Here is a 22,561-nt window from a genome sequence, read left to right as displayed (position 1 = left end):
CTTTAGAATTTATTATTATTTTTTCTTCACAGCTTATATTATTTTCCATCCATCCATCCATCCATTTTCTAACCCGCTGAATCCGAATATTTGGGTTCAATAATTTTATTAAAATATTGAAAGAAAATTATTTATTGTTTAATTTTATGTGGAATTCGCTTAATTGGGGCAGCTGCTTAATTGGGACAAAATGTCCTAGTTCTAATGTGTCCCAATTAAGAGGAATCGACTGTATTAGTGCTGTGATTATACAAAATAAACAAGAGATGGATAAATGGGATAAAGTACCAGCTCTTTACTTTGTCTGCTAATCTCACCCTGTCGCAGTCTTAGTAACTGACCCGTATTCCTCCTGATCCTTGGCAGAACAGTAAACCATAAAAGCAGCCACGAAAAGGAGCTTAAATCCTTATGAGCCACATCGTTACTTTTACTTTATCTTTTGTATACTCAGTTGGTGTCCTACACTAGAAGAGTATTGTGACATGTACTTAAATAACAGTTTCTACTAGGACTACTAGGATTTTTAATTTTTTTTGCTGTTGGTGTTTTTTATTGCGGTTTACTATAATAATAAAACATAAAAAAGTAATGCCCAGAATTGTTAAGTTACATTAGAGTATATTTGAATATTTACTTTTTTATCAACTTTATTTTTCTGCTAATTTGACAGCCCTGCTGGGAATTATATATAGTATGGCGGGTGGCTGGAATCCTTATCCGGCCAGCACACCCAAAGTTTCCAGTGGGGCCATGAGTTATGAGCATGGGAGCTAAACCCTGTTGGAACCTGTGGCCACCGCCAGGGGGCGCATGGACCTTTCCAGGGTCGTGTTTGGTCACGCTTCTGCCATTCCCGGAGGCGTGGCCAGAAGAAGCTCGTTGGCACCTTAAGTCCTTCCGGGTGCCCCATAAAAAGGAGCCGCCTCACTCCATAAGTAAGCCAGAGTGGGGAGGAAGAGAAAAGCCTGAGGAAGAGTGGAGGCAGAAGGACTGGTGGCAAGGAGGAATGGGGTGATGTGTTGCAGGATTGGAAATTTGGGCACTGTATTATGTAAATAAACGGGTGTACTGTGGCAAATCCTGTCTGCTGCTTGTCTGTGTCCGGGTTGGCATGACAACAGTATTCACAGCAAGGTAAAACAAAGGTGTGATAGGCAAAGATTGGGAACTTGTTTAACTTTCTTAATCATAACATGCACCTTAAAGGCACGAAAAGAAAAGACAGAGTTAACTATCTGTAGAGAAGTTTCTTCCTACTTGGCAAAAGCCACCATCCATTTGTTTCTCAGACAACTAAGAGGAGATATGGAATATAAGCATGTGTTTCAACTTTTTTGTGTGCAATTTTAAAGGCTTATTTCCAATGACATAAATTTGCCTCATTCTATCATTGATTATTATAGAACACTAATCTAAAGAGGGGTAGAGATGCAGGATTGTGCAGTAAAGTTTATTGACACCTGAAGAAACATACAGCAAGCCTATACTTATTATCACCTTGAATCAACTTTCATATTAGTCTGCTGTCAATCTACAAAAAAAAAAAAAAAAACCTTTCTGTATGCAGTGTTCAAAGCAAGCACTGATCTGAGTTTAAGGTACTGTCTGTTTACCAATCTTGGCCAAGAGTAATTAGACTATATGCAATGTTTTTAGACATTTATTTCTCACTGGAGTTTGCTTGCAAATGCTTTCCTTTTGTTAGTTAAGACCAGAAACTTAATGTTTAAAAGGGTCTAGTGTTTCCCTTGATTGTTTTATTTCAACTGTCACTTGAATTTACAGGATTTGAAACTGGAATTTTCACCCTTACTGCACACAAGATATGGTTCTAAATTTGTTCCAGAAAGCCAAACAGAAGGGAAATATCATCATAGTTATGACCCATTCATTTCTGAACCAGATTTTAACAGACCACCTTAACCCACATTTCCTGAAAATAACTCATTTTACAACTCTATAGTGCTGCTATGACAAAACATTTTTTAAAATAGACTAAGCTTAACACTAACTTTAAAAAGTTTTGGTTACCAAAACTGAAAATATGGTTACAATTTAATGTCTATATTTTTTGTTTACCTGGTACTTTACAAAATTTCAGTCTGAACTATTAAAATTTAACATGTCCAAAAAAAAAAATTGCCAGATTGTCAGCTCTCGATTCCTGGTATATAAAGTACCAACAGTAGAACAGTTACTTAAATTGTTCAGAGATCCTTCAAAAATGAATCCAGCAAATTTATATATACTACCGTTCAGAAGTGTTAGAACACTTCCATTTTCACAGTTTTCTACAAATGTAATCAGTTGAAATGTAATGAATGACCTAAAATGGTGAAAAGGTAAGATGTAAACTGCCAGAGGTTTAAATTTACAGTTTAGGTTAGCAAAAACTGAAAATAAGAAATTTAGAGTATTAAAAAATGGACCTTCTTCAGGGAACAACTAATAGGTTACAACCTACAGATGTTCTGCAGCAATTAATGTAATTTAAGCCTTAAAAGTTGATGTAAGCAATTTGTACAGATGTCCCAACTTCTGTTGAATACTTAAAAAACCCTGTATCAGCCACAGGTTCCTTAGCCTTTCACATTCATCTCCCAATGAGATATCAACCTGGACCATTCTGATTACAATTACTGTATATTACCGCTAAGCTAAAGGAGACTTTAACATTCTTGCTACTGGCACAACTGGCTTACACACCCCTGAATGGCAGCTAGTTATTACACTATTTTTAACTGACTTACCCACACAAAGGAAATCCAGGAAGTGCAGTACATATGTATGTAGATTCTAATTTATTTTCGCTGTAAAACAAACTAGTGATTGGCAAACGACATGCCACTCTGCCGATTATGAAAAATTACCAAAAAAATTGCCAGTTCTGATTCACCACTGAAAAACCGACACATCATGACATTGTTGGAAACCAAGTGCCAGAGGGTGTTTACAAATTCCCTCTAAATTGTTTTCAGGGGAAAGCTGGCAACCATTAATGTCAAGCACTGTTTAAGATTTCCCTTATGCTGTTACTGCTTGGTTATGAAAAAAGGGAGTTAGATTTTATAAAGCAAAGGTCATGTCATCATAAGAAGTAAAAATATAGCAAGTTTCTCATTTTCTCCATTCCCCATTTGTAAATTTTCTACTTAAAAATAATTTAAAATATGAGCAGTGACCATTTCTTACATCTTTCTCTGTGTACACAGCCTGTGGAAGGCAATTTCATTTTAATATCAATACCACAGTGTCTTTGTAAATAAAATTTTGTCTATGACTCGGAGTCAGGCACAAACATCTTTGGTTCAAAAAGGAACATCCTACTATTGGCATACCACTGTCCCTTATGAGAATAAATGACCCTTGACCTGACTTTGATAATATGGAGCAATGTTTGTGTTAAAAATATTCAAATTCAAACCTACTGCTGAATAGATTTTTCAAATGTTGAGTTTAAAAAGGTATGGATGGTACATAATTTTAAGTTGTATTACTCAATATTTAGATTGTAAACTTTGTAAAGAGAGTTTCTGGGTTTCTTCTATATCTACAAGAAAGCCTAACGTTTATGGTATGCACTATATATTACGGAGAAACAAAATAAGTGACATTTGTAAAATAATCCATGTTGGTGAAGGTTTAGGGACACATTCTTCTGACAAGAATCTCACTGCAGCAAATTTGCAGCACAGCAAGACTGCTGAAATTCTGCATTTTGATCTCGAAATCATATCTAATCCTCAGATTAAGCTGTTCCTTATTCCAAATAAATGAGGACATAACTCAGCCTTAAAAAGTACTTAATATACAAGAATACACTGAAACCAAGTACAAGAGGTTTATCAAAATATTTTTTTCCCAAGTGCATTAATTAATTCCTAGCACTGAGAACAAGTCTTTAACATTTTGCTTAAATTTAGCCCAATAAAATATGCAAATATTTCTGTGTGGGTATTCAGTGGACAAAGTACTCACAGAAAATAAATTTTAAATATTTTAACATTCATCCATTATCTTTAGTACAAACTAGGATTGAGTGATGTATAGAATCCTCAGGTCGATCAACAGGGGTGAGGCATCATCATTTTAAATAAGTAAACCAACATTGCTGTTCTTCATTTCCTATAATTTTCAATTTCACCAGGAGATTTCCTTGTTGTTAACAGTCATGCATCATAACAAAGTACGAATGTAACTTGTTAAAAAAAAAAAAAAAAAGAAAGAAAGAAAAGAAAAGCACACATGGACGAATTGGTAGATAAGAAGAGATCAGTCTTGCCAATACTTTGGCTTCAAAGCACATGAAAATGGTGAGACAAAAGATTTAACCTTACTAATTTGTTGACTAAGCAGCAATTTGCTGTTGCAAATGATTGCTTGCATAGTCATTTGCAGGTACAGCATCCAGCTGATTACGCAAGTTTAGACAATGCTGTTGGTATAAGCACTAAAGGCTCTTTTCACAGCAATTAATTAACGTTGCATTTAAAATATGGAAAGAGTATAAATTATATGCTGAGCAGTGCACAATGTACCACAGCAGTTTCAAGTTAATTATGTGAACAAATGTAAATAAAGTAGACCTGCTTCTCTGCAAAGTGTTGTTTGACAGCATAATACATACTTTTCTTATATCAGTGTTCAGATTCTCCCTAACAGCAAACTTACTGGTACAGAAGATGATCCATTAGAGCCTAATGTTAAATTAAGTGGTAACTCTTTTGGTTGTACTAATCTTTTTGGGGCAGTGATGGGAATATGAAACACATCATTTGCACCACAACACTTAGGAAACCCGATATCTCCTTTCAAAGCTAGAGTCACATCTCTCATAGGAGACTGATGTAAGTCTCTTGCAGAGCTGATCGCAGAGCAAAACACACTTCCCAACTGCAATGGCTTACGACTGTTTGCTCATTCCAAAATGATTGGATAAGGTGTTAAAACCAGAACCAGTGGCAAGATACACCACCACTATACAGTTTCTTCTTAGCAGAGAGTACAATTGACAAATATAGCAAAATATGAGGCAATGCATACAGAGGCTGGACAGCCAAGGATTTAATCTCACCATGCACCTAGACTGACTGTGACACACATACGGCTTTGAGGCGGCACACTTGCATCATTGCAGAACATCGTCTGCCACCCTTGTCTTTTAAAATATGCTGCAGATGGTTATCACTCCATGCCTTAATTATCAGTAAAAATGAATAAAGTGTAGAAAACATATCCACAATGTTGAAACCCCAGTATAACAGAATACTTTCATTTTGCTAATTTGCATCTTGTGATGGAAAAAATAACTGAATTTACATCTATTGGCTAAAAACATATTTGAAGTTTTTATTACAAACACAATGCATGTGTAATGCATTTACAGGCTATCTGCATACAGTCAAGTTACAAGTGCCTACAGTAAATAGGAAATTTAAAATATAATCATGTGGTTCAAATCATTGGCAAAGTAACGTCCAGAGTAGTTGATTACAGATATATTGTTCAATGGCACAAGCACAGCATAAACCTCTACACTATTTTGTACAGTACAAAACAGGTTCAATACCAACATCATTTTGAAAGTGTTTTTGTTCAAAACACACATCTGATTCAATCATTCTACCTGTGAACATTAAGATTAAATTTACTTCAACATATACTTAAAGATTACAGGCAGAAGCACAAAGAAACTATTATTTCTTTCAGAAAAGTATGGTTTAAACAAGTCAGAAAAATGTTATCAATTCAGTAAAAAAAACTACCATATACTCTTCAATCACACACCTGCTAGTACCTACATGTTAGCTTTAGAAATACAGCTCCGTTTTATGGAAATGGAAAAACATACCAAACAAAAATAACAAAAAAAAAAATACTTCTGACTAATCATATTTTGTAAACTTTGTTGCTAAACATTATTCAAGTTTAATGTATGTATTAGGGCACTAGCACATTTGTTACTTGAAGTCAATTGTTTGTGACTTATAATAAATAGAAAGACATGTTAAATAATGAAGTTTAAAAAAAAATACAGAGTTCATTAGCAGTAAGCATTTCAGAGTTCCAAGAGGATGTACAATAATCTTAAGAGAAGTTCCCGCTGCTTTCACTGTAAGCATACCTTTTGTGAGCCTCTTGTTTACTGCGACACTCTTCACAGTAGTATTTATATTCACTGCAAAGAGTCTCAGTGTTGCTGAACCCCCTGTGAAAGTACAAAATCAACACAAATTCTTACAAGTCTGTATTACTGCAGCCATATCTGACCTTTTCTTAGAACAGTCTCATTATCAAAAAATAGACTTTTAAAACAAATTAAAAATACTGTGAACACTCCCCAGACTACGCTTGAGTTATTATTTTAAGCAACTAAAATCACATTGGTGTGCATAATTTTCAAGACACCAGGATTTTGAAACAGTTAGCATCTAGGTCAAAAAAATCACCATTACTTAAATAATAAAATAACAACAATATAGATTATTCAGTTGTGTTTACAACTCCTTAATAACTCTGACTCTAGAGCACGGGTGTCGAACTCCAGGCCTGGAGGGCCGCAGTGGCTACTGGTTTTCATTCTAACCCTTTTCCTCATCAGTGAGCAGTTTTCACTGCTAATTAACTTCTTTTCCCTTCATTTTAATAGCCCTGTTTTTAAGGATTCAGTCCTCTGAATTGATTCATTTTTTTTATTAAATGACAGCCAAACAGAAATGAGATGTGAAACGAGCCAACAGATGACCAGCTAAATTGGGTCTTCAAACTCCAACCAATTTCACTCCAGCTAATCTCTTAATGAGAAGCTGATTCTTGCTGTTAATTAAAATTGTGGTTTAATTCCATGGCCTGTTGCTGCTCCCATTCTGCCACAGCAAACATTTCCAAAGCTGTTAATTTTTCATTTTTTTTTCTAAGAACACCGTTCAAATGTTTTGGTGACCTGAGAGATCAACCATACTGAGACCACCTTCACCTTTCTTTATTTTCAGATATCGTGTGATCAGCTGGTCATGTGGCGGCTCGTTTTGTGTCTCATTAATATCTGCCTGCTAATTAAGGAAAAAGAAACAACTAAGGGGCCTGAGTCACGTTAATTAAAACTAAAGAAAAAAGTTAATTAGCAGCAAAAACTGGTCACTGATGAAGAAGATGGTTAGAATGAAAACCTGCAGCCACTGTGGCCCTCCAGGACTGGAGTTTGACACATGTGCCCTAAAGGATAAGATTCAAATTTTTTCTGAAATATTGAATTAAGAAGATGACAGGTATACATGAAAACTAAGCCACAGCAACAGCAGCCTAAAATATTTTCACAGTGTGTAAAGTAACTAAGAAACAGAAAAAAAAGCCAAAAACAGAAAATGCACTTATCGTTCAATAATAAGTCAAGATGATGTAAATCATGATTTATAGCATATAAAAAATACTTATTTGAACAATCAAGTTTTAATTTTCTAGCATTTCTGAGGACATTATGCATATTTTTGTAAAACATGTTGGTTTGGCTAATTATACAAATTAAGAAGTAAATAAAACATCAGCTTGAAAGAGTTTAACAAAAAACAGCATACACAATGGTAAGACCGTTTTCATACTTTCCAAAAGGCAATAAACGTGAACTTGAAATTCAAGAATTACATTTTTATTCTTTCTTTACCACTTACACAGTGGTGCCAAGCATTAATTGAAAGGGCCACTCAGGTTTGTATAGTTTCAATATACAGTATATATTGCATATGTCAGTACACACTACAGCAAAGTAAGGAGCTAGTATATCTTAATTTGACTGTTGCCAGCACCAAGTTCTTTAATAACTTGAGATTTTCAAATGATTTAACCTTTTTTTGGAAAAATAATGGTAGTAGGGCGGCACGGTGGCGCAGTGGGTAGCGCTGCTGCCTCGCAGTTGGGAGTTCTGGGGACCTGGGTTCGATTCCCGGGTCCTCCCTGCGTGGAGTTTGCATGTTCTCCCCGTGTCTGCGTGGGTTTCCTCCGGGCGCTCCGGTTTCCTCCCACATTCCAAAGACATGCAGGTTAGGTGGATTGGCGATTCTAAATTGGCCCTAGTGTGTGCTTGGTGTGTGGGTGTGTTTGTGTGTGTCCTGCGGTGGGTTGGCACCCTGCCCAGGATTGTTTCCTGCCTTGTGCCCTGTGTTGGCTGGGATTGGCTCCAGTAGACCCCCGTGACCCTGTGTTCGGATTCAGCGGGTTGGACAATGGATGGATGGATGGATAATGGTAGTACTCTAAGAAGCTCCAAACATCCTGTTAAATATGACAGTAGTTTAGGTATGTAAATTATTTCATTATGCAAGTACTGCTTCTTTTCTTTTTTTCTTTTAAATCACAAATAATGTGACAGATAATAATTGTACTTGGATTGACTTACTTAAGGTGGCTCAATAATGATATGTTTAATGCTGCTCTGCATTAGTTCAGTATCCTAGGTCTGGGATACTGCCGGACCAGAATTTTCAGTGCTTTGTGGGGCTTTTCTCTGGCTGCTTAGGTTTTCTTTCCATATTCTAAACACATAAAGGTTTGGTTTCGTTGACATCTCCAAATGGTCAAGTACATATGAGTTTGAAGGTGTAAGTGAGTGTGTCCTGCAGACCAGTCCATATTTTACTGGTTTCCACCTTGTACCTAGTACTGGCAGGATAGGTGCCTACTTTCTTCATAAGCCAATTATAAAATGTATGGATGTACAATGTGTTCAAGATAGGCAAGCATAAGATTAGAGGTACTAAAAATGGTTTGAAATAAACTCTGCCATTTCATGTCTTAGATTACAGAAGATAAAGTATTAATACAGTTAAATTCTAAGACTAATTTCAAGAGTGTTTATTAATCACAAACCTATCCAATTTGTGCTAGAATGCAGCTTCCAACTGTATTTTCTAATATAAACATATTTTTACCAAAACGGCTTTGGAATGTAGTACATTCCTAATAACTAGATGTTTATGGAATTACGTGGAAACAGGCCTCGACCAAAAAATAGTGTTTTCATTCTTAACTAAAGTAGTATACCAAATTCTTTGTAATCTACGTGGTTCTAGACCTTTTCGTTGACTGCTAAGTGATTCTTAACCTGGCTAACACTTTGACCAATTGCTGTGAAAGTGCATGCCAGATAAAGTACATTAAATTCATGAAATTATAATTCTCTTAAAATACAGAATATTAAGATTTATGGTTGACTAGATGATATTGTATACAGTCAGCCTTCCGTATCCATGGGAGATACCAAAATCAGCGTACGTTCAAGTCCCTTATATAAAATGGCATAGTATTTGCATATATCACCTCTAGATAACTTACTGTATAATACCTAATACAATGTAAATTGTAATGTGATGACAAACTGCAACTCTAGAAATGAAAAAAAGGCTCAGATATAATGGAAAAAGGAGGGGGTGGGGGTGGGAATCAATAGGTGCAGGTGGAGTGGTGCAGATAAAGGGCCTGAGTGAAGATCTTGCTGCCAGCATGGAAACACAAATGTGTATGTGTGGGTGTGAGGGACACAAGTGCAAGAGTGAGACCGGGTTAATGAGGGAAATTAACACCAATGGGAGAGATACTGGAAGATGAAGATTCCAGCGTATTTGTGATTAAGGGCAATAAGATACAGTTGTGGATTTGGTGCGGTGTCCCCGTATTGGTTTATTAAAACCAGTGTGTGCTGTATGAGAGGTGTTAAGATTAGGTCAGGTGAGGGGACGCTGGCGCACGCATGTTGTTGCCGCTCCTCCCTGTAAACAACACTTTCCGCAAAATTCACCTAATTCTACACTTTCTTATGTTTGTTTTATTTCTTTTATTGTACGTATAGTTCGTGGATACAGCTGACTCAAATTGTATGGATTTGGCTTATATTTACAGATTTTATGGACTCTACTTTGACTGGGAACAGCTGAGTCTGTGGATCACGGGACGAGAACCTACAAGCATTTCTTTGTGTCTGGCAATCTAGGACCTCGGGATGATCTGTCTCCGTGATTATATTAAATTTGCTTTGCTGATCTGCTCCCGTTTCATCTTACAGTACTCTACGACTGGGAACTGATCTGATGTTCATACCAATCTGGCTTTTGGCTCCGGGGCGATCACGCCTGAAATTACCAAGCATTACTGTTTGTGGCTGTGTATTGGAACCTCCAACTCCTGCTACCTCCTCCTGCTATGCTTTCTGCAGCTTTGCTATCGCCGCTCACCTACTCTACCACACCTGCCTGTCCTACCGGTTCTGCTGTGCTGTGCTGCTTCTCCACTGCTATTCAGATACGTTTTGCCCAGTATCATGCTAAAATACTCTCATGACAAACTCCTTCTTATTAAACAGTTTGTCCAGAGCAAATGGTCTGACTGCAACATTCTAAAGGACGCCGGTATTTTGCAGCGCCCGAAATATATACATCGCGGGTCAGGTTGCCGCCACCGCCGGGCTGCGAATGAAAAGACCACCGGCAGCATTTGCTCAGGAATACGCCGTCCTTCTCATGACCCTGGAAATAGAATTGTCGGTGTGCCAAATTTGCATTATGTGGAAATAAACCCTGATTGCGGCTCTGTGCAGAAAGAAGCCTCATTATGTAATGTTGCACTGTTTAACTCGAGGTCTCTTAATGGCAAAGCATTGGTGCTGTCAGAACTCATCACTGACACCAAACTTGATATTCTGTGTTTAACGGAAACTTGGCAAAAACCAAACGAATTTGCGTCTCCCACAGAGGCGACTCCAATTGGTTTCACTTTCCACTCAGAGCCTCGCAGCTCAAGACAAGGCAGCGGGCTGGCAGTAATTATCAGCGAAGACTTAAACATTAAAAGAATTCCAATTGACTGTCCATTGTCTTTTGAGTGCCTGGCTCTTAAACTAATAACGGAATCAGGTCCTGTCTCAGTCATTGTTCTCTATCGTCCCCCAAAATACAATGCATCCTTCTTATCCGATCTGATTGAACTTTTGACCCACCTAAGATCTTACTCTCAGAGAATTATGCTTCTTGGTGATTTCAACATCCATATTGACACCCCCACATCTAAACTGAGAAATGAATTCCTGTCCTTACTGGACTGTTTTGACTTGAGACAACATGTTGATTTTCCAACCCATTCTGGCGGTCATATATTGGACCTGATCTGCACTTCTGGACTATCTGTTGCCAACATTTACAGCACTGATTTGGGACTCTCTGACCATAAAGCAGTATTTTTCACTGTCTCATTACCTATCCCACCTCTTACCTGTAAACGACAAATTTCTTACAGAAACCTTAAAAATATCTGTCCCTCTATCCTTTCTGGATCCATTTCTGATATTTTACTGTCTGCACCTATTCCACCAACACTAGATAGTTTTGTTGACCACTATAACACAGCCCTTCACTCAGCATTAGATAAAACAGCTCCTGTAAAACATAAGGAGGTTTCCTTTAAACGTTCAGCTCCTTGGTATAACTCAGAATTGTGATCTATGAAAGCAGCTGGCCGACGCCTTGAGAGAATGTCACGTAAGACTGGCCTCACCGTGCACATCCAGGCTTTCTCTGACCACCAAAGAGCTTACAGAGAAGCACTAACTTCTGCCAAGAACACCCATTATGGCAGAATAATAGAAAGTGGCCATGATAACCCAAGGATTTTGTTCTCTGTAGTTGATAAACTACTCGAACCCGCATCTGGTCCAACTACCTCTTCTACTGAAGTCTGTGAGGAATTCCTCCACTTTTTCCGTAACAAAATTAAAGATCTAAATAATTCAACTAACATAAATATATCATCTGTTTATATCTCTCCCTGTTTTCCCACTCCATCCAGCTCCTTCTCTAAGTTCTCACCAGTCACTTCTGCGTTTGTTAATAACCTGCTTTGTAAGATGAGGCCAACTACTTGTGTACTGGACCCCATCCCCACCACACTACTTAAATCCTGCCTTCATGCCATAATCCCGACTGTTACAACAATAATAAACTCATCCCTTGACACTGGCTCCGTGCCGTTCACTTTTAAAATTGCTTCTGTAACCCCAATGTTAAAAAAGTCTGGCCTTGATGCTGACAATCTTAACAATTTCCGGCCTATTTCCCACTTACCTTTCCTGTCAAAAGTTCTTGAGCGTGTTGTAGCTTCCCAACTCACCAATTACCTAACCTCTAATAATTTGATGGAACCCTTTCAGTCTGGTTTCAGGGCGCGGCACAGCTGTGAAACTGCTCTGCTACGGGTAACCAATGATTTGCTTATGGCAGCAGACTCTGGACAAACTAGCATATTAATTCTGTTAGACCTCAGTGCAGCATTTGACACAGTCAGACATGACATCCTACTGTCCAGAATGGAGAACATGCTGGGTATCTCTGGCACTGCCCTCCAGTGGTTTAAGTCCTATCTGACTGATAGGCAAGAGTTTGTTAGTCTTGGCAACAGCAGATCCAACTCCGTGCCAGTCACACAAGGAGTCCCTCAGGGCTCTGTCCTTGGTCCTCTGCTTTTCTGTATTTATATGCTTCCCCTTGGCCATATTATCCGTAGTTATGGATTGGGTTATCATTTTTATGCAGATGATACCCAGCTCTACTTCAATGTTAAAAGTGGAACTTCATCAGAGCTTTCTCAGCTCACAACCTGCCTTAGTGAAATTAAAACGTGGATGGAGCAGAACTCTTTAAAATTAAATTGTAATAAAACTGAACTCCTGCAAATTGGGACTAAAATGCAACTTAATAAAATGAGCTCCTTCCCAGTCCATCTTGGCAGTGATCTCATCAGACCTGCCTCTACTGTAAAAAATCTTGGTGTCATTTTTGATTCCTCCCTCACTTATTCCGCCCACATAAATCACATTAAGAAACTTTCTTACTTTCACCTCCGTAACATATCCTGTGTTCGCTCCTTCCTCTCCTTCTCTAATGCTGAGAAACTTGTCCATGCTTTTATCACATCCCGCATCGATTACTGTAATTCCCTACTGGCAGGTGCCCCTTCTAATCTTATGTCACAGCTCCAGCTTATTCAAAACTCAGCTGCAAGAGTCCTTACTCGAACCAGCAGCAGCGAGCACATCACACCCATCCTGCTCCGTCTTCACTGGCTCCCTGTGTCCTACAGAATCGAATATAAAATCCTACTAATAACCTACAAAGCTTTAAATAACCTTGCACCAAACTACATCAGTGACCTCCTCCATCACTATGTGCCTGCCCGCCCACTAAGGTCCTCTGATTCTGGTAATCTTGTTGTGCCCCTCACTAATCTACACTCTATGGGTGACAGGGCCTTCAGCTGTATAGCGCCCAGACTCTGGAATGACCTACCAAAATTAATCAGGTCAGCTGACTCCATGAATTCTTTTAAAAAACAACTCAAAACTCATCTGTTCAGGAAGGCTTTTAGCTCTACTTGACTTTATAACCTTTCTCTCAGTTTACTTCTCTGTCAAGATGCCAATGTAACCTGTATGTGTGTGCTAGACCATCAATTATGTTGTCTGTTTTTTTTTTCAGAATTTACTGTCTTAATCTTCTTTATTTATTTATCTGATTTGTACAATGCTATATACTGTATATTCTGCCGTTCTTTATTATATTCTGTAAGTGCCTTGAGCATGGGAAAGGCGCTATATAAATAAAATGTATTATTATTATTATTATTAAGATCACTAAAGAGTGTGAGCAGACGAAGTGGAGCAGAATGTGTATGCACAGCAAGTGCTCTCCATTGGTGAGTAGGGGGAGTGGTTCATCTGGGGAATACAGGGGAAATATATTGCACAGCTATGTCGATCATTTAGGCATTCTACCACGACCTACTATCATAACAAACAAGGACAACTCACGACCCACCTGCAGCAGCCCGCGTCCCAAAAGTGGTTTGTGTCCCAGTGGCTGAGAAACATTATTGTAGAGTATGCAGAGCCTGAAGGCCGTAAAATGCCATGGAGAACAGCAGCAAGATGTGCAGAGCCTAAAAAAACGTGAAGGGTGTGAAGAGTGAGAGGACTGTGCACAGCTTGAGGGATGCAAGGAGTGTGAAGAGCATCAGTGCACATCTGGATCTGCTGAGCAAATAGATCAATAAGGATGGAGGAATGTGCACTACTGTCTCTGAGGGCTTTAAAGAGGGGAGTACACAGCTGTTACTTCATGTGTATGGATTAAGTGTAGTATGATTAACTGTCAGTTCTAAAATAGCACTGTGAGGGTGTGCCTGAGTTGTCTCTGTCTAAGGCCACTCTTCATAACAAAGATATGCTGAAGTGCAAGAAAGTCATACGAAGATTTTCTGCCCACCTTAAAGCAACAGTTGTTGAACAGCTCAAAATGTTGGGCTACAGAATCATTTCAAAAGACTCTAGTGGTCCACAGTCAGTTAGTGAACAAAAAATAAATAAATCAGTACTATTGCTACTGTGCAGAATGCCCTCTCCAAGTAAAAGCTTTAGTGTGCATGAAATTGTGACAATGCATCCACAGGTAACAGTCAAGGGTTTCAGTCATCTCTGGCACATCATAATTGCAGTGTGCATGAGTCAATGACAAAAAAATACTAAAAAAAGAAACATTTTTATTCATCTTGTGTATGCTATTGACCGTGTGGATGTTCCAAAAAGAGAGAGAGAAAAAAGAAAAACTACAGGATTCCAAAGTATTCACAAACTTTCTCTCTCAACTGGAGAGAAACTACAGTGGAAACTTTCAAATTATTTAATATCAGAGCAGAGTCGCATACTCTCATACATGAGTAATTACAACAAAAGAAAAAACTGAACTACGAATATTCTTAAAATATGGTCAAAGTACTGTACGCACTGTGTGTATCTTGAGTTATAGTTCACTTTTGATTTAGACAGAAATTGAGTTATGCATAAGATACAAAGTTGTCTCTCGTTGTGTAACCTTAACAATAATGTGTATGTTATTTGTTAAGATTCATTAAGATGGCACACAAATTTAGACGTCAAGAATTTTAATTCCACATCAAGACTCTCAGTTGCACAAAGAAAATTCCTTAGTGTTGCCTCAATAAGCCAAAAATCAATGATTAATAAACACTAAAATACTAAGTACCATGTCACATTAGACAATTTTTCAAGGGATTTTCAATCATAGCACTCATTTACTTAAATTAAGTGAGTCGGAGGCAGTTGGTGTCATGTTCTTATGCAACCAGTCTAGTCTAGTCAGAGATATCCAGCAACTCACTCTTACTTAGTCTGGGATTTGCTGCAGTTTGATTTTGTCTTTAGTCATATGGTTGGTTTGTGTGTGTATGACAGTGGACAATCAATGAATGCTCATTCAGAAGTTCAATGCATGTAATGCAAAGCTGAGAAATAAGAAACACAGGAGATTTGAACATCACAAACAGAAAAGAAGCTCATCTCCATAACAGAATGGAAAAAAGACTTAAAAAAAGAGCTGAGATGATGGCTGAACTCACAGTACCTGTTAATCTTTTGTACAGCACCAACTCTGTTAGATAGCACTCTATTGGTTGTCAAAAAAGGGGGCATACAAGACTGTGCAGGAAAGTACCCAGTGATTTTATGCTGTTTAAACTGACATGATCCTGTAACCAGATCTTTACATTAGTTTTTATTAGAAAAACAAGAAGAACAAGAACTATAAAAACAAAAATTATAATTAAATGAACATATTAGGGTCTTAACAGCTTAAGCAGTTTACAAGTCATTAATGAAAATCATCAGATTTAAGTAAATTCTATACTTTAATATATACTGGGTAAAAACAAAAAAAAAATTACCTTAAGCAGTGGGTGATTGATGTGTTCTGCTCAACGTCTACCGAGAGATCTAAAAAGTCTTCATCTTTACTACTTACCTACAATATAGACAGAAAAAATACTTAATGGCAAACTGCCACCTCTCAATTGGGTATAATTGTATTTAACAGCTCAATATATATATAGTGTATTTTTTTCTTCTAAATGCATAACACTATTACATCAATGTCTTCTTCGTATTCATTCATCCAATATCAACAAAATTTGGATTAGATATAAAAGTTGCTAAAAAGCAATGAAATTTTGAAATCTGGCAGAGACATTCAAAAAGTAAAATATACAGTTTAAAAAAATAATGCTAAAACATTATTTCAAATATAAAAGTTCTTGCCATACCCTAAGCAATTTGTCATACATCCCACAATTCAAGTAAAATGCAAAGAACAAATTCAAGGACATAATTTAAAAATAATACAATTTGAATGCACTATAATGAGTTACATACTTTATTTAGGAGAAAGAAACAATTGCTCTTTGTAGCTAGCAGGCATCAGCATTGGGGGATGAAATTAATTTTGACCTGATATAGGTTTAACAGTTAAAATGGTATGTTTCTTCTTATTTTACAGTGATAATTAACATTTTCATTCAGGTGGGTCATTTCATCAGCCTTTGTTTCTTTAAGGTTCACTGCATCTTTTTAAATTTAACATAACTATTTTTGAGAAAGGCAGATGAAATTAGGCGATGGGAAAATAAAGTGGAAATCTGGGTTTTAATTGATCCAGCAAACTGCTTATTTAAAAGTTATTCAGGTGGTTGCTTATTTTTTGTTTTGGTTAGTCAAACTAAAACATATCAAGGAAACATAATGGATCATTTATCTATTTTCACTGATATTAATCTGATTACCTCCATATGTTAATGATTAGAGTGTAAAACACTATGTGTTGCCATGAAGGCCAGATTGCCTTTATTTTATTAATTGTGTATTTAATTAGTGCCAGACTAGAATACTCTGTTGAAACTGACATTCATTTAAAGTGGAATTTCCACATACTGTATATACACAAACTGCCTCTTCACTTCCAGGCTTTAACCAGATCACTTGTTGGTAGATGCAATGAGTGATAACCAACAACCTTTCTTTTATTATTGTCCTTAATCATAACTGCTATGAAAATCAGTGATGGACTGGTATGAAGTACTCTTTCTGATCCAATATTGTCCCCTAGATAGGGTGTTAAGCATAAAGATCTGCAAAGATGTAAGGCGCTACATACTGTACAAAAGACAAGAAAAGTATGTAGCAATGGAAAATCTTTAAACAAATGTTTTCTGTAAAGCAACTGCATACATTCAGATTACCTTGTGTATGATCCTTGCGTTTGTGCAGGAATATTTAATTATAAGACATTTGTCTAATGATATACTGTACATTGTGAATTTAAGAAGGCTAAAATATAGATTTTTGTGCATTTTTGTTCTCACAGACTGAAAATTATCTGCTAGATGGCAGCAAAGATGTAAGATGACCCAAGTCTTGTGTACCTCAAAATTCTTTCTTCCTTACAGTACAGAATCAAACAAGACTGTCGCTATAAAAACAAATACTGCGCTGAAGAAGTTTTGCATATTGATGGCTTAGATTCAATGTACTATCAGAAAAAGATTTTGAGATTCCAGAAAAAATTAAGCAAGTGACATCGATATAGGACTCCTCACTGGCTGCCCACAAACTGTTAGAACTTGCCCCCATAGCTCTTCCACCATCACATTTAGCACTCCCTCCCTCAGAGCTGTGTACTGAGCCCACTTGTCTATGCCCTGTACACTTATGACTGTACATCTAATTACTCCAGAAAAACTATCATCAATCATCTATCATCAGGGACTAATTGCAGAAGTTGTCAGTGTGGGGCTCCAGGAATAATCTCTCACTCAACACCTGCAAATCTAAACAGATGGTCATTGACTTCAAGAGACACAGCGCAGAGTCAGCCCCTCTACATCAATGGAGACCTGGTGGAGATGGTCACTTCCTTTAAGTTCCAGGGAACTTATATTTCTGAGGACCTGTCCTGGACAGCAAACACTCTGGAGGTGGTCAAAAAGTCCCAGAAACAACTGCAATTCCTGAGCCTTCTCCAGAAAGTGTACATGAAGGAAAAGCTGATGTGTACCTTCTACCACTCAACCATTGAGTTTTTTTTTGGCATACTGTACTTCAACGTGTTATGCTGAATGTACAGCAGCAGACAAATGCTCTGCAGAGGGTAACATCCACAGCAGCGAAAATCATTGGTTTCTCTCTGCCCTCCCTAAAAGATATCTCCAGTGCCCAATGTCTCTGCAGAGGCAGAAAAATACTTAAAAGAACCTTCCTATCCTGGCCATTCATTGTTCAAACTACTGCACCTCTGGCAGGCGGTACAAGAGCATTAAAAGTAAAACAATAAGATTTGCAGATACTTTTTATCCTTGGGCTATCAGAATTTAAAATTTTAAGAACTCACAGAACTGTTCCACTTCACCCCCCACTATGTATGATGATTACTTTAGTGAATAATAATTTCCTGTCCCTTATTTGTTTATGTATGGTATTTACTTGTTATAGGGTGTGTGCATTTTATATTATTTGTTTATCGTTGTTTGATGCCCTTGCACGGTTTACAGTTGTAGCTTTTACAACGTCATTGTACTGATACAATGACAATAAAAGTTTCCTTCCTTCCTTTCTTGAGATTGTTGCTGAATTATCACCAATTATGAGAGTGAGAGATCACGATTACTCCAATGTGTTTTCTTTTCAATTGTACATACATAATGGTTGTGCTTCCATGCCAAGTGAAGTATTTTTTACACGTCAAAAAGTATTCAGAACATTTATTTTCTGGACACTTTATTGTGTTGTACATTTAATGTTAAATGGATACAATTGCCATTTTTGTCCATCAATCTACACTAAATAAACCATAATGACAAGGAGAAAACATGTTTTCAGAAACATTTACATTTATTAGAAATCAAAAACTGAAATCACTCATTTATATAAGTACACACACACAAACACACATATATAGGTAACACATTAGGTACTGCAAAAATCCAACTATTATGTAACAAGATTTAAACACTTCTTTGGGTCTTCATAACACTCACAAAGCATCGGTAGAATGTTTCTTCATCACTGAAATACTACTTGCTAACAAAACGTCACTTCGGAGTGGTCTGAGGTGTCTTACTTAACAGACACATTTTTCTTATTATTACATAATTAGTATAAGACCTGTGAATTCTTCCTGTTAATAAGGAATAACTCATCTGATGTTTTAAAAGCATAAGAAAAGATCAAAAGAAGCCTTTGTTAAGGTTCTGTTGCATAAAGTAAATGAGTAAAAGATGTATTTTTGCAGTACCTAATCTAAAATGTTACCCATGCGCACACACACATGAAAAATTTCAGGAAAGGTAATAAAAAAAAAAACACTGTTCTCACCTGTTCTTACTGTGTCTAGAGCTTCCTGCCATTTCTTTTCCTGAACTTCTAACACAGTAGCAAAATCGTTTTTTTCCTTCAGTCTCAGTTTTTAATTGTCAGAACAAAAAAGTCACAAGGAATGCCGAAAATTGTTTTTGGTCAAAATCTCTTTGACTGATAACATAGTGAGTGCGCTGTCTTGGTGCAAAATGCAGTTTTGCTTGTGCCACTGCTCCAGATGTTTTTTCAAAAAAAATTAAATTAAGTGTATTTAGCCCTGCAATTAAATTACTGTGAGCAAGGTTGTTACTACTGTATTTCGAAGTATTAAGTTTAACAAAAAAACCTAATGATTTAGGAAATGGTTTGTAAATAACAAACAAAATAACATTTTAAAGAAACAATGTATATTTACTTTTAATTACCTAACTGCTGTACATGGCTTCAGCTATAAATCAAACTTTTTTTTCATAAACAAGTAATTGCAAACAAATAAGAGTATGAAGTATTTGGTAAATTTTATTGTCTAAAATACTCTTTGCGTGAAAGACTAATTGTTTTTCAGAGAGATCTCTCATCCTCTTTAATAGCTGTATCTCTGTATAACTGCATCCAGTCTGGTGCTCACACCATGCCATAGCAGTTTCCAGCCTTCCCAACACACAGTATATTTTTTATCTCATCTGCAGCCCTTTTCTCCTCATGCAAAATGACTGGGAAATTTATTCCGCTACAGCGTGTGTGTATGTGGGAAACAGAGACAACATAACTGCATGCATTTCAGGCTCACTTTTTCTCTGCTAAAATCCTTAGACCTGGGTGTGTTGTGGACAGCAAGCCTCCGGAAGAATCCTGACTTGGTTCAGCTTATGAAATACGGAAAAGTGAGCACAGATGGCATTAACTCTGATCAGAAATCAGTGGTGCAAGGTGGAAACAGTAACATCAATGTACAGGCAGGTAATGCATAAGATAAATGAGAGTGTGTGGAGCTGAAAGGATGTAGCTGTGAAACATGGGGCAGGGTTTATGGACTAGGCTGCAGAATAACCCATAGGGAGTAATATTTCTTACTTTTCACCTCAAGCAACTTTAATCATAACTTATCCCTTCAACCCCCCTCCCTGGAAATAATTATAGTGAGTTTTACATTATGCAATTGCAAAATTGTATGTAGAAAGAATTGTTGGGGGAGTATAGAAGGAGCATCTTAGAGAGGCAGACTCTCTCAGAAGTAAAGATGGGCAGAGGTTCACCAATCTGTAAAAAACCATCTACATATTGTTCCACAATTTCAGAATAATGTTCCTCAACATAAAATTGCGAAGAGAATCAGAGAATCTGGAGAAATCTCTGTGTGCAAGGGACAAGACTGAAAATCAACACTGGATGCCTGTGACCTTTGAGGTCTTCAGTCGGCACTGCATTAAAAACAGGCATGATTCTGTTATGGAAATCACTGCATGGGCTCAAGAACACTTCCAGAAATCATTGTCTGTGAACAAAGATCACCGTGCCATTCACAAAAGCAGATTAAAGCTATATCATGCAAAGAAGAAGCCATATGTGAACATGATCCAGAAAAGGTGCCATCTTCTCTGGGCCAAACCTCATTTGAAATGGACCGAGGCAAAATTAGAAAATTGTTCTGAAGTCAGACAAATTGAAATTTGACGTGGACACTGCATCCTCCAGACTAAAAAGGAGAGGGACTAATCTGGCTTGTATTCAGAACTCAGTTCTAAATCCTGCATCTCTAATGGTGTGGGAGTGCATTAGTGCCTATGGAATTGGCAGTCTGCACATCTGGAAAGGCACCATCAATGCTGAAAAGTAAATACAGGTTTCGGAGCAACACATGCTCCCATCCAGACAACGTCTTTTTCAGGAAAGGCCTTGAGTATTTCAGGAACACAATGCTAAACTGCAAACTGCATCTATTACAACAGCATGGTTTCATAGTCCAGACCTTTTACCAAGTGAAAACATTTGGCACATCATGAAACAAAAAACACAACAGACAAGACCCAGGACTGTTGAGCAGCTATAATCCTATATCAGACAAGAATAGGATAACATTCCTCTCCCAAAAGCCCAGCAACTGGTCTCCTCAGTTCCAAGATGTGTATGGACTGCTGTTAAAATTAGAGGATGCTAGTCAGTGGTAAACATGGCCCTGTCCCAACTTTTTCAAGACGTGTTGCTTCCATCTAATTCAAAGTAACCATATTCTTTTCTTAAAATGGTACATTTTTCACTTTCAACATTCGATAAGTTTTCTGTTCTATTGTGAATAAAATATGGGTTAATAAGATTTGTAAATCATTGCATTCTGTTTTTATTTACATTTTACACAGCATCCCAGCTTTTTTGGAATTGGAATGTGTACACAATCACAAATTATATATACACCTACACGGTTTTATTTAGGAAAAAATCATTTTACACACAAGGAAAACAATTTAGCGTACAAAGCTTTTTGATCATCTCAATAATATGTCAGGAGTATAATCATTTGGGTCTTTCCGCGAGGACTAAAATTACTAGAAAGTAGGAACGGGGTTGCCACTAGTGTAAGGGATTTGATATAGTTATTTTTTTTATCTACAATCCTGACCCCACCGACTGGCAAGAACTAAAATACCTGCCCATCTACTCATCCACCCATCAACCACCTGACTCCCTCCAACAAAACTGAAAATCTCAATAGTTCTGTACAGTAATCCCTCGCTATATCGCGCTTCGCCCTTCGCGGCTTCACTCCATCGCGGATTTTATATGTAAGCATATTTAAATATATATCGCGGATTTTTCGCTGCTTCGCGGGTTTCTGAGGACAATGGGTCTTTTAATTTCTGGTACATGCTTCCTCAGTTGTTTGCCCAGTTGATTTCATACAAGGGACGCTATTGGCAGATGGCTGAGTAGCTACCCAGCTTACTTTTCTTTCTCTCTCTCTTGCGCTGACTATCTGTGATCCTGACGTAGGGGGTGTGAGCAGGGGGGCTGTTCGCACACCTAGACGATACGGACGCTCGTCTAAAAATGTTGAAAGATTATCTTCACGTTGCTACCTTCTGTGTGCAGCTTTTAAGTATGCTGCACGGTGCTTCGCATACTTAAAAGCTCAAAGGGCACGTATTGATTTTTTTATCTGTCTCTCTCTGCTCCTGACGGAGGGGGTGTGAGCTGCCGCCTTCAACAGCTTTGTGCCGCGGTGCTTCGCATACTTAAAAGCAAACAGCCCTATTGATTTATTTGCTCCTTTGAAGAGGAAGATATGTTTGCATTCTTTTAATTGTGAGACTGAACTGTCATCTCTGT

The 22,561-nt window shown here is 37.5% G+C and overlaps 2 protein-coding genes across 3 annotated transcripts in view; one reads left to right on the top strand and one right to left on the bottom strand.

Annotated features, from left to right (window-relative positions):
• The window catches only part of cdk8 (cyclin-dependent kinase 8), a 1,217,851-nt gene that overhangs the window by 842,147 nt on the left and 353,143 nt on the right, over positions 1-22,561 (top strand). The window lies entirely within an intron of this gene.
• usp12a (ubiquitin specific peptidase 12a) overlaps positions 1-22,561 on the bottom strand; it is a 150,744-nt gene that overhangs the window by 14,431 nt on the left and 113,752 nt on the right. For both annotated transcript variants that reach the window (XM_051926392.1, XM_028799503.2), the window contains 2 exons: positions 15,778-15,854; positions 6,128-6,211 (listed from right to left, as the gene is read on the bottom strand). In XM_051926392.1, the coding sequence (XP_051782352.1) occupies positions 6,128-6,211; positions 15,778-15,854 (161 nt within the window). The remainder of the gene's footprint in view (positions 1-6,127; positions 6,212-15,777; positions 15,855-22,561) is intronic.

This window comes from Erpetoichthys calabaricus, chromosome 4, assembly GCF_900747795.2.
Source record: "Erpetoichthys calabaricus chromosome 4, fErpCal1.3, whole genome shotgun sequence".
NCBI classification, from domain to species: domain Eukaryota; kingdom Metazoa; phylum Chordata; class Cladistia; order Polypteriformes; family Polypteridae; genus Erpetoichthys; species Erpetoichthys calabaricus.
Note: the sequence above shows the minus strand (reverse complement) of the source record. Positions and strands in the feature narration are given on the sequence as shown.